Source organism: Micromesistius poutassou, assembly GCF_964030765.1.
Source record: "Micromesistius poutassou genome assembly, chromosome: 10".
NCBI lineage: Eukaryota > Metazoa > Chordata > Actinopteri > Gadiformes > Gadidae > Micromesistius > Micromesistius poutassou.
Window position 1 is genome coordinate 16,757,891 of NC_140280.1, and position 12,752 is coordinate 16,770,642.

The following is a 12,752-nucleotide window of genomic DNA, read 5'->3' on the forward strand; positions in this document are numbered from 1 at the left end:
GCAACGGGAGGAAAAAAGTAACACATAAATTGGGCAACGATTATACTGCAACAGAACATATCGAGGAATCCACACATTCTGACGCCTGCTTCAACACCTCAGCATGAAAGTGTGAATATTTACAGAATATTGGGGATAATTACAGTGCTGCCTCCTGAACACATCAATCTGAGGGAAAGCTTTCCTGTGCCAACTGCAACCAGTAAGTCTTATTTCAACTGAAACCACAAAATACATTCAAGTGCCACCTTCTTGAAAAACACGAGTATACAAAGAAGCACACATACATCAGTTTGGAATGATTGTTTGCATAATGCTTCCTTGTGCAGACTTGTGTGGGCTACTATTGATGCTGTGGTACGAACGCAGTCAGGAATCTGAGTCTCGCGCTCTCTTTCTTCCAGTCAGTCCCTCTTCAGGCCCGCTCCCCCAGTTCAAGTCAAACTCGGCTTTGATGTGACACGGCTGAGACGGAAAGAGAACACAACTAGTAAAGAACAACACCCTCAAAAGCATAAAAGACTCAACAGCTGACAACGTCTTCGAGACATTCAAATATAGGAATGCAAAAAAAAAAAAGGGGCTTTGAATAACAATGCTCTATAGATTTTTGTTATGGCAAATCATGTTATGGCAGTCCATAGCGTCAAGCCATCAAAGCCCACCATGCGTCCCACGCGGGAGGCGGGTGTGGCCCCTGTAGGACGTACCTGTCTGGAGGACTTGACGAGCGTGGCGGTGCGCGTGCTGCCGAGCAGGGGTCCGGGGCCCCTGGAGCGCTCCAGCAGGAGTCTGGTCCGGGGGACGTGGCTCCAGGAGAGACCCAGGCCGGCCTGGAGCTCCCCGCCAGCGCCTCGCTTCACATGGTTGGTGACCTGGAGCACAGCGCGGTCATTAGTGTTGGCCCGTTCCGTTAATGGGGGCCCCCCACGTTTGTGGCTGTTGCTTATCAGCCATTATTACACGGCATTGTTGGTTAATTGATTCTGATTGGTCAATAACGTTCCAAGGTTGTGCATTATTTGTGCAATTACCGGACACCTTTGCATTTTAACGGTTCCAAATCAATGCACTACTTATCTAATATTAACAAGAATATAACCATCGACCAACCGTTGGTTGACAAATAAAAACGATATGCTTAAAGTGCCACGGAAGAATATTACTTATTAACGTCTGCTTCTTCACTCAATAAATGAACAAGGTCATTGAGGAAAGTAACTCATATTTTATCATTGTTGGCAACACAATACACACAATAGCCATTAGTGACACCCCGGTGGGAGCGTCCACCCAGATGCATGCTACCGGTACGGTTGATTTATGGACGATGCATACAAACCTCTGGTGGGACACTTCCACATGTGTTATCCCTAAGGGTTCGATTTTGAAACATATGCAAGACCACACCCGGTGGAAACAGGGGCCCTACTTGAGTCTTGTGATTGTGACATATGTAGATATGTGAGTATCATCTATCTTCATTAGCCATTTACGTTGTTACCGTGGTCGATTGCTGCTGCCTTCTCATTTTAATTGTTTGAAAATGAGCCCTGCCCCTCAAACTCATTGTAATCCAGCACTGTGTCTACTACAGGCGATATGGCTGAATAACTGAAGCACCACATCACCAATAACCTACAAAGAAGAATATTGTCTGCAGTGTGCTCATCTTTCAGTCAGGGAAGTATGGTGGGAGAGCTGTGTATTATTGGAATTGGGCCCCTTGTTTTGAATTGTGTCCCAGAAATAAGTGTATTTTTAAATTATTTATTATAGCCTGGTGTCAGTGTTGGGACAGCAAGATCGCTGCAGTTCTTTCTAAATGCCAGCACGCGTGCACACATGCATGTTGTACACCTCACGGCCAAAACCCGACTATGTTGTAATGCCTCGTTATCCTCACCAAAACGGCCACGTTGAAGTCCTTAGCGATGGTCTTCAGGGCTCCTGCGACTTGCATCATTAAGGACATGCCTGGAGAAACAGACAATTACCAGGCTTTGTCTCAGTACATATGTTACTTTAACTACCCGCTTGAACACGTAGAAGCCGTTTCAATGGGGCTCATCTGGTAATTCCAGCTCTGAGGTTTCCCAATGATATTTTATGTGGCAGTTTTACTTTAAGTAGTGAGGCAGTCTCCCAACCAAACCTAGATTATTTTTGATGTGGGCAACAAAATTATAATTGACCACTTTTACAATGGAATAATGACAAGCATCTGGAATGGAAGTTTTAATGATGGTTTGTAGGAGGACAATCACTGATTTAAAATACAAATATAAAGATCCTTCTGTATATGGCATTCAACATCCCCAACATTTTACTTTGTAGTGTGGTCTAGCAGCATTGTTGTCGCACAGTGTTGGGCGCTCCAGATTCTGCTCGATAAACAGAATGTTTATTCCAGGTTTTAGCACCTTGTGGAAACACAAACCAGATTGACGGCAATAACCACGCCATAAAAAGCTAAAACCCACAGGGGGGTTAATTTCCATGGTCCCGTTTGCATTCCTGTTCAGACCATTGTTTGACTGCTTTATATACAATGTCGCCGTTTGGAGAGAGCAACGTGTGTGACGGTCGATAGAATGACCCGCCGTTTGCAGGACCTTGTGGCGGTGAGTGTTCACAGGTGGAGATAAAGCACAACCTAGAGAACTCAACGTGGTTCAGACGAGCAACAGACTCTCAGTCACGCCGGCCAATCATCATAAGCCATTTCGTATGCCAAAGTGACAAATTAAAATTACCTGCTTTCACAGAAAGGTTTGGGATTTTACTGTGCGTTCACATCAAACACAACGGGGGCGACACGACTCCATACAAAGTCAACGTAGAGATGCGTATCAGGTGACTTTTGTCGCTAGAAAAACCTGCGGCAAGATTTGACTTGTGGCGCGGCATGAACGTCCTGTATCGGGCAAGTCACACACGTGTGACTAAATTCGCTTGATAAAACATGCACAAATCACTACAGCGACAGATTATGAATTGTCACACGACAAAACTCAAGCGTCACCGCGACCAGGCGACAAATGTGTCGTTTGGTGTTAACGTACAGTTAATCCTGATCTCATGATTTTGTGTACGCTGGAGCAGTGATGGACAAAACACCATGTGGTAAACTGTACACAAAGGTGACATCATTCCAAGCTCAGAAACTTTGCAGGACATCTGTGAGAGCACATCATTAGTTTAAGCCTGTCGTACAATGACATTTACAGGAACCCAGAGGGCCTTGGATGTGTGGGAAGGCCAGAAGATTATAGTGGGTACCTTCGTGCTGTTTGCCTCCCAACGTTGGAGAGATAATGGCCGACACCGAGTCCACGATCACAGCCTTCACAGAGCCACCGCCAAGGGAGGCCTAATTATAAAATACTTGTCAACAATCCAGCCCTTTTTTTTTTTTTATATTGCTCATTGGACCAATCCCTCAAAAAGTATCCCGTAATTAAAAGTTTCACGGTTGGCTACTAACTAGCCACCTGAAGATGTGTGTATATAGCAGAAACTAAATCAAGTTGAACCAAAATAAACCGCAAAAAAATCGACCTGTTGAGGGCCACCGCACCGGATCATGTGCAGACAGCCGAGTAAGGAGAAGATGTGGAACACACGGAAGACACGAATCCTCTGAAGAGCCTCCATCTGTGAAATGTCACACGCGTTAAAGCCATAAACACCTCCCCACACCCCTTCACACACTGTCTTATTTGATTTTCCCTTTCTTCCTGAAAAACACAGGGCCTCAGCCTCATCTCCCCTCCCCTCCCCTCTCCGCCATCCCCCCTTCTATTCAGCTCACCTGTTCTTCAACATGATCCGTTTGGACTTGCAGCATTTGCAGCAGCCGGCTGGCAGACAGCCCCCCTGTCGTGTCTATGTAGATCACGCTCTGCTTCAGTCGGTGTGCCGTGTGCACGGCCGCCGCAAAACATACCTGCGACGCGGCAAAGGTATAAATACATTGTGTGGTAAACCGCAGTCACTGGTGGGTGACACACGAGTTGTGTTGAAAATAAATTACAAAAAGTAAGCAACGCAAAGCCCACTGGGAGATTCACCGATCGATCTCTTTATAGCCAGGAGCAAATTCAACTAATTTCATCAGTGTGTTAAGAAAGGGAGGGTTTAAAAAGGAAGTGGCAAGCGATAACAGCATTTTCATTCGGAGGACAATAGCATGAGGGATGTGTTGGGAAATGATGATGATGATGATGATGCGGTAGAAAGTGCACCTGAGACTTGCCGGTCCCCGGGCCTCCTGACAGCTCCGTTATCTCCCCGGTGTACAGCCCTGAATCCAGCAGCTTGTCCAGGCTGGAGAATGAACAGGGGGAGAGTGAGAAAGAACCATGAGCCTTTATCAGCAGTGCTCACCTATCTATCAAAAGGAGAATGGAAGTGTAGACTCTTCCAGAGTCAACTGATCTATCCTCTAATAGTAGCTTTGAACATTATGTCTTATTTACACTCTGGACTGTCTTCAGGTGGTCACAGTTCACATCTTTTGAAACCATGAACTGCGTCCTTTTCAAAAAACATGGTTTTCTGTGCTTTCCTTAGAGACTTTTGGCTGACTTTCAGGGCCACTCCGTCTCAATTTCCATCCGTCAAAAAGAGTCAACATGCCCTTAATCTCAGAAAGTAGGTTAGCTGCACCGTCCTCTCAATCATGTTGATCTCCATTAGTGTGCGGTGGCAGAGCCTTCCTGGCCAGCCGACAAGGCAGACTTAAGGCTTGTACGTTAGATAACCAAGGAAACATACTAAACCATGGGCTGCTTCTTTTGCTGCAAGCTTTTGGGAGGTAGGTCAAGGTTGCTTTCAGGGATGAATGCGAAACGCATCACAAAATAATAACAGTTGGGGGCGCGGTAAACATGTCTCTTTTTTTTAGCAGTGTTGGAACATAGGTAGCAGCTGAGCCAAGGTAAACAACTTTTGTTTATTCTTCATACACACACACACACACAAATGTTTTTTTTTTTTAATCTATATTTTTTGCCAACTTTTGTGCATGAGTGCTGCTGGCGGACAGTTCAATTGCTGGCGGCTCGAGCAGACCTTGACTGTGAAGAGGAATATTGACAAGATCACAAGCCCTTGTGCCACTCCTGCAGGCATTATCGTGGATGGCTCATTGTGGCGCACCGGCTTGTAGAATGTGTTAAACGCACTCTTGCCGATCTCAATGATTTTCCTTCTACAGCCGTATTGACAAGCATCTCCACAGGGTTGCTGTTCCTGTTGCGGAGAGGGCTGATAACAATGGCCTTCAAATGCTTTTTGAGACTAGACTGTGTCAAGTACTTCACACCCTCGTCCTAAGAGATTAATTGATTTTGCCATTTGTTATGTACTATTTTACCACTTTTCTCTCTTCTCCCTTGTTCTTCATTGTGAGTGTGCAACTTGTATTTAAGTAAAACCCGTGGAGGATATGGACCCTAAAGACATGTTTTTGGCAATATCTTTTAGTTTGGCATCCACACCCAGTCACACCTTCATGTTTCAGCTCTTCCACAGTTACTGGAGGGTAAATTAGAGCAAATTGAATTCAAATTCAGCTTCCAGTTCAGTAAAAATGTTATTTGAATATGAAGCACTACTGGAATAAAATAAACCCAAACATGAAATGACCCTCTATGTTTACCCTTAAAATTCAAAATCCATCCAAACATGACAACATGCCGCTATTGATATCGTTGCTTGTTCTCAGGTCTTTGCAAGACTTGTTTCACGTTAGTTTTGAATTTCAGTCAGTAACTATGGAGATGTTTAATAAATGTCCACACACTATGCATTTGTATCCATTTATTCTTGTACCCAACAGTCTGTTGGTATTTAATGAACGTCTGTGAAAATCTCCATTCATTAATATTCATTTTGATGACCTGTCATGTTGGCCTTCAGTTCATTACACACTGAATCATACCAGCTGGACCATAAATATAATTTCTGTTTGCACAAACCAATTAAACTACCAATAATAAAAAAGGTGAATTTCTATATTTTCCCTAACTTATAGTACATTTTGGATGGTGTTTCTTTGCACCACAAGTGCAGGTCTCACTAGAAATCAACTGATCATCATATGCAACTGAATTCAGACTATGGTATTCAAACAAATGCAGCACTGAGGGAACTGAGCAGATTCATACATCTGACAGACATCACTTCAAACCAACGGCACTTCACCTCACTTCTGACGATTTAAAGCGATTCACTTCCCCACCACTAGAGGGCAAGCTTAACACATGCAGTCAAAAATGATGGCTAGGTTAATTTGTATCCAGATAACTTGATAGCAAATGGGTAATTTATTAGAACCAACTTAAGAAGTTAAAAACTCATGTTTCAATGTATATTTCTCTGAAATATTCACTTAAAACTATGAAAGTTCTACCATAATATGAATTATGCCAGGTTGGTTTATAACAGTCCTGCAATTCAAAATCAAGACCACCCTCTTCCGCAGTAAGGTGTTGGTGAGCAAAGACTTAATAGAAACAGCTTCGAAAATACCACCGACCCAATACATTTTTAAGGGGGGCACATTTTAGAGGTCAATGCATAATGTGGAAACCACTTAGCTGCAATGACTGTTTGCGTTTTGTGATGCGTAGACAATGAAGCTACTTGTTATCTACCAATATTTGGTCATGCAAATTTTCATCCAACTGGGGCAGGTGAGAAATCGCATGCATAGAAAGAAGCAACAGACGGTGTGTATCCATGCCGAGTTTGGGTCAGTTTATCGGTCCCTGTATTTGAAGGCAATGTTTGGCCAATCATAGTTGGGATTGGTCCATTGCACAGTTGGGCCAAGCACAGTCAAATAGTGGTTCCAATCACAGCCGGGAACGCCCAACTCCAGTGCAATTTTCAACCATGACACAATGCTGCCATAAGCCGTGCTATGAGGTGGAAGCTATGAGATGGGATGTTTTACATAACAACTTTCAGAAGCATATTTGCCATTACACATTGAATAACCTCTTTGTGGGTATGTGTTACTAACACACTCTTGGCCACTCTTGGTATATCAAGTCCCTTGATATCAAGTCCCTTGATATACCTGATAGACAACTGATAGACACTAGAGAGCAAATGGTGTACGACTATAATATGAGCTAGTATTCCCGAATACTATGGCATTGAAATACTATATTAAGTGGTTCACACAGAAAGTCCTTGTACAGCCGATTATTTTGGTACATAAGCTAATAATAATAATAATAATAATAAAACCTGGTAGGCCTTTATGTAGGCACATCGACATGACTTGCGACGACATGAATATGCTTTTGGGGTTCAATAGAAGAAATAATGAAGAATGGGAAGATGGACTTTCCAACTTCCATTTCCATCTGATGCACAATGGAGGCCAGACTATTACCACGTGTGCCTCTGTGTTCGTAGTAAATTGCTCAGTTCCAGAGTGGCGCCACTTAATGACACGGAGCATCACGCAGTCTTTGTTCCAGTAAGCCTTGGACTTTAATTCTCCATGGTGCACACACACTCCGTTGCAGATATTCCCACTGCACTAAAGGCAGTCCTCCTGGCTTCGAGCACAAATCTCACAACGTTAACCAACAATACTCCAACCCGTTCCACCTGCCTCCTCCCCACAGAGAGAGTGTTTAACATCCGTTGGGCTTGTTTCATTCCATTGTGAAGACACTTGCGTGGAGCCCTCTGTGTGCCTACCTGGGGATGCTGGTGGAGACTATGGCCGTGGAGCTCAGTAGCTCCTCGTAGAGGTCCGCTCCGGAGACCGGGAAGGCTGTGTGCTGGGCGAGTAGTACTCGCCGGATGGCCAACAGTGCCTGGTTTAGTGATGAAATACAACCCAAGAACAAGTTTGAGACCTCCACTATAGACCTACATAGAATACTTCCTCCTAACAGAGTGCGGTGTGTGCTTGAAGTACGGCTAATAGGCCTAATCGCGGTGTTTAGGAATGCATTTTACCTTGGGTTTCTTTATTTATGTTGTGTCTGGGTCAACACAGCAGGCACAGCTTTTTAATGTATATACATATACACACACACATATATACATATATATATGTGTGTGTATATGTATATGTATATACATTAAAAAGCTGTGCCTGCTGTGTATATATATATATTTTTTCGACCTGGTAAATGAGACGTCAATGATCCGTAAGATGTCATTATGTAACCCAAACATATTTGGCATTGGTTAATAAGACACTCGTTGGGGAGCATCTGGGATCAATCCACAAACGCAATGTAAGCTATAAAAAACACTTTATTAGCTGTCAAGCCTAGCTTGAGACATTTTCCAACCAGACATTTTACTTGTAACTAGATGCTTAAAGTACCTTGTAGGACAAAGAGCACTTTTGGGCAAGTTCCTCGCTATCAGACGCCACCAAGTCCTCCACTGAGAAGAGAAGAGGAATCTGGCTGAAATAATGTTTACGATTTCAACAATGTTCACAACACTCATGCCCACTCCAGTACACACACACACACACACACACACACACACACACACACACACACACACACACACACACACACACACACACACACACACACACACACACACACACACACACACACACACACACACACACACACACACACACACACACACACACACACACACACACACACACACACACACACCTGTGGTAATGTTGGCAGCACGCAAATCGCGGACAATGTTTTCATCCAGCCCAGGGCACATGCCTTCTCTCAGAACAACCATTACGAATCGACTTCATTATCGCCAACTAACATGCAAAGTACTCGGATACTGCAGCTTAGCCATACACAGGGCCATTCTCTCTAAATAGCTCTGGTCGGACACGAAGTTCGTCCGCCTTTTTGAGAGGAGAGTCAAGAGGAGATTCAAAATGTTGACGATACTGAAGTGACGTATTTCCGGATATAACAACTTGAGAAGTTGTTTTATATTAAAAACCAAAAAACTTTAGAAAGGTTCAGGCGTAAAAAGTCTGACTTTTTAGAGTTTTTTTTAATTCTTAAAAGATAAGAGCGCTTGATTGATCAAATTAGTATAAGGATTGATTATAGGCTACTACTCTCCTTCCCATCGTGACAGCGCATGCTCGTCATCCCCGTCGTCCCTTCTGCAAAGTTTACGTTATACTTTATACTTTGCCACTGTCTTGTACGTTACTATAGGCTTCTATTTACTTTAAAGTTGCCTCTAACTTCATATTAAAATGTATTTACTAGTATTTATGATATATGTAGTAAGTGATCTACAAATTTCATGTAGGTAATTGTCATGGTAGGTAAAAATAAATAAGTATTCATTATATATATATATATATATATATATATATATATATATATATATAAACACACATATGTGCATATGACCATCTGGGAATATCAACTACACACTGAATTTGCTGACCTCTTCCATCACCCATCTGCCTACATGGTAGAACTCTGTCAAGCATGCAAAATAACTAGAGGCCACAGGTGTGTGTGTGTGTGTGTGTGTGTGTGTGTGTGTGTGTGTGTGTGTGTGTGTGTGTGTGTGTGTGTATGTGTGTGTGTGTGTGTGTGTGTGTGTGCGCGCGTGCGTGTGTGTTTGTGTACACAGCAACAGCAAAACACTATGAAAACAAATAGTTGTGTTGGTATTTTTGTTGTTTTTAAGCAGGGAGCTGTCATATGGATATTAAACATCTTCTGATATTTATTTGTGTTTGCCGAGCCAGTCAACTCGTTAGGGGATCGGGATACACATGAGCTAACAAACACAGGGGCAGCTCATAACATTAATTATGGGTCTATTCGATTGAGGTGTCGCAGGGCGCCAGTGTAAACACTGCTAGTCAAGTAAATATACAGTGACCATGCTGGTGCTGCGACCAGCATAAATGTAACCTAAATGTAATTTAAATAACAGTAACAGACAATCACTTTCACCTACTTGACGATCTGCCAAAGGGGTTCATTGTTGTATGGCTGCATGGGGTTCCTCGTTCTAATGAGGAGCTGAAGAGAGAACGTCTTTACTTTCCTCTTCACAAAGGCTCAGTTGATGATGTTCCGCATTACTGTGTTTTCTAAGGTCGAATATTGCAATCTGGATACATGGTTATCCCATAATCCTGTTTTGGAAATAATTTGCTCTCTCAACAGAAGCAGCTTGACACTACAAGGGGGTCTGAGTGCATGGTAACATTGATAAAGGTGGCTCACTCTTGAAATCCAGGACTGACTGTTTTTTTGGTTAACAAATGGTAAACAGTAATTAAATGGAGTATCATCCCACTGTTGATGGTATGACATAGTGTCCAAATTATACCCATTGGTATTGGTATATGGAATCCCTGGTATGCCAATTAGTGTTAGACATTGAGGATATATTACAAAAAAATTATTTTTAGAACACACACACACACACACACACACACACACACACACACACACACACACACACACACACACAATTTTAGCTTAATTATCTTGCAATTAGTTGACCAGTTAATTGCAAATATATTTTATGATGGAGACTTTCTAATATGCAAACCCATGCAGCAATTAAAATATTAATCTCTAGATTGTTAATGGTTGCTGTAGTCATTAAGTCCCTTTCATTTGTATTGCGCATTTTCTTCCTCCATGTGCTTCTGTAGTAGGCCTAGTTAGTAAAATGAAACTCACTTAACCAATGATATGTGTTGTTGCTCTCTATGTCTCCTTCTTTCATTGTCAATATATATTTACATTTATGTAATGCGTGTATTTTCAAGACAACTACTCTAATGTCTACCATCTTCCCCCGTCATACATGTAGCCTAGGCCTAATCAATATAACAGGTAGCCCTATTGTCGACGAGCTTGATATATAAGCGGAGGGTACTTTTACCGTGTGTGTGTGTATGTTGGGGGGGGGGGGGTTGCGGTCACGTGACAAACCACTGCGATGCCCAGTGCCCACTTTGAGCCGTGCGGTGAAATGTGGAAACATCTCTGCATGTGGAGAATCTGTCGATTTCGTCTCGGACCAACGTTCATTCATTCATTGCACTACGGTGAAAGTGGACCATTGGTCATAGCTGCAGAAATCAAACGTGTTCTTGGACTCCAGCTCAGATGGTCATGAGCGTGCCGCTGCTCACTGAATCGCTGTCGCAACACTGTGCCCGTGGAAGTATTTAAAAGCGCACGAAAGACGGAAAGAAGCCGGTGTGTTTGGAGCACATTCATCGGAGATATCAATTCGATATTCGAAAATACCGCAAAGGGTGACAGTGGGGCACTTATATTTGAGCGACGTGGATTTTTAATGGGCATTACACCTGGCTTACTCAGAAATCCTAGTCGGTGTATTAAGTGTGGACCATCGAGGCTCATTGGATTCTCCCAAGCAGTGTGTATGGGATAAAAAAAATCCCGACCGGGTTTTTGAGCATTACCCTACCGCCGGACCCTTACCGGGGCTAGTCAAGAGACTGATAGATTTTGGCGCAAGCTTTTTTCCTTCTCCTGTGAGTAGACACGCGGCGTGCCCACGAAAAGGCTCGGTGCGTGCCATCGCGTTGTGTTGTCCATCGCACGAGTTTTCTTCATTTTTGGAGAATCACATCAAAACGAGAACCCTGTCACAACGAAAACCACATCAAAACGAGAACCCTGTCACAACGAGAACCACATCAAAACGAGAACCCCGTCAAAACGTGGACTTGGCTGGATGTTTGGGGACGCGTTGATTTTCCACTCCCGGTAGACCGCTTCGCCCAGGTACACCGTGGGAGAGGATTTAAATCCGGATACCTGTAACTTTCTCCCGTTTCGGAACTCCAACTAGTTGTCCAAGTCGATATCGTGATGTGCCTTTTTTGGAGACTCTGAGTGAACACATGTCGGGGAGACAAAAGAGAGACAGGTTATCCACATCATAAGGGCAACCCATCCACTCCTATATGCGCACATCCAGCCTCGCGCCGAAGATATACATGTAGGCGTATGTCTTTTTACATGTATGAATGTAGCCTACAAATCGACATTTGGATCGCCGGAGAAGTGTTCGTCGCGTCGCGTGGAAGCGATATATGAAGAAATAACTTGACTGGGATTACGTGGATCTGGGATGACTACCATGTCAGGCGCAAGATATTGCAGAGGAACTCTCCTGCTCTGTCTAGCGTCCCTTTCCAATGGTAAGTGTCCCCTGAGAGACACCGATTGGCTACCGATGGGCTAGTCAAAATCTGTTGAATTATGTTATTTGTCTGGGAAACAAAGTGAGCGGTTGTTGTTGTTTTTTCTCAACGCTTATTTTCTGATTGGTCATCGCTAGATGGACCCAGACCCCTAAACGCATCCACTCATGCAGCCTAATTTGTAGGCTATTCGTGTTTTACGTGCTGCATGAGCTATTTTCATTATATTCCAGTTAAGCACACAAGTCCGTCTTGCGTGTCATTGGGTGGTTTAGGCTACATCAATGTGTCAACGATATTACAATTACGAGTTTAGCTATAGGCATTAAACCCCCTTAAATAAAGTGAGGATCCTACTGAAGTATTCTATTATTTCAGAAAAAAGAGTGGGCAGGCAAATCTTGGTTTAGGATGTTCAAGGACATTCCTTATATTCAAGTGGTAAATGTTAAAGAATAAAATCTAACCAAACTGCACTGGCTATTTAACTGCAAGCATCTAATCTCCCTATTGCCGCTGGATTGAAATCGCAGGACATTTGTATGCGCCTCAC

At 43.2% G+C, this 12,752-nt stretch overlaps 1 protein-coding gene across 1 annotated transcript; it reads right to left on the minus strand.

Annotated features, from left to right (window-relative positions):
• Positions 1–66: 66 nt before the first annotated feature.
• On the minus strand, positions 67–8,856 carry rad51d (RAD51 paralog D). The gene is made up of 10 exons (XM_084474571.1): positions 8,676–8,856; positions 8,366–8,427; positions 7,726–7,844; positions 4,248–4,329; positions 3,815–3,949; positions 3,562–3,657; positions 3,283–3,373; positions 1,907–1,977; positions 711–875; positions 67–465 (listed from the first exon to the last, which is right to left on the minus strand). Exons 1-10 carry the CDS (start codon positions 8,755–8,757, stop codon positions 370–372), a joined length of 999 nt encoding a protein of 332 aa, XP_084330697.1. The 5' UTR covers positions 8,758–8,856; the 3' UTR covers positions 67–369.
• Positions 8,857–12,752: the final 3,896 nt, after the last annotated feature.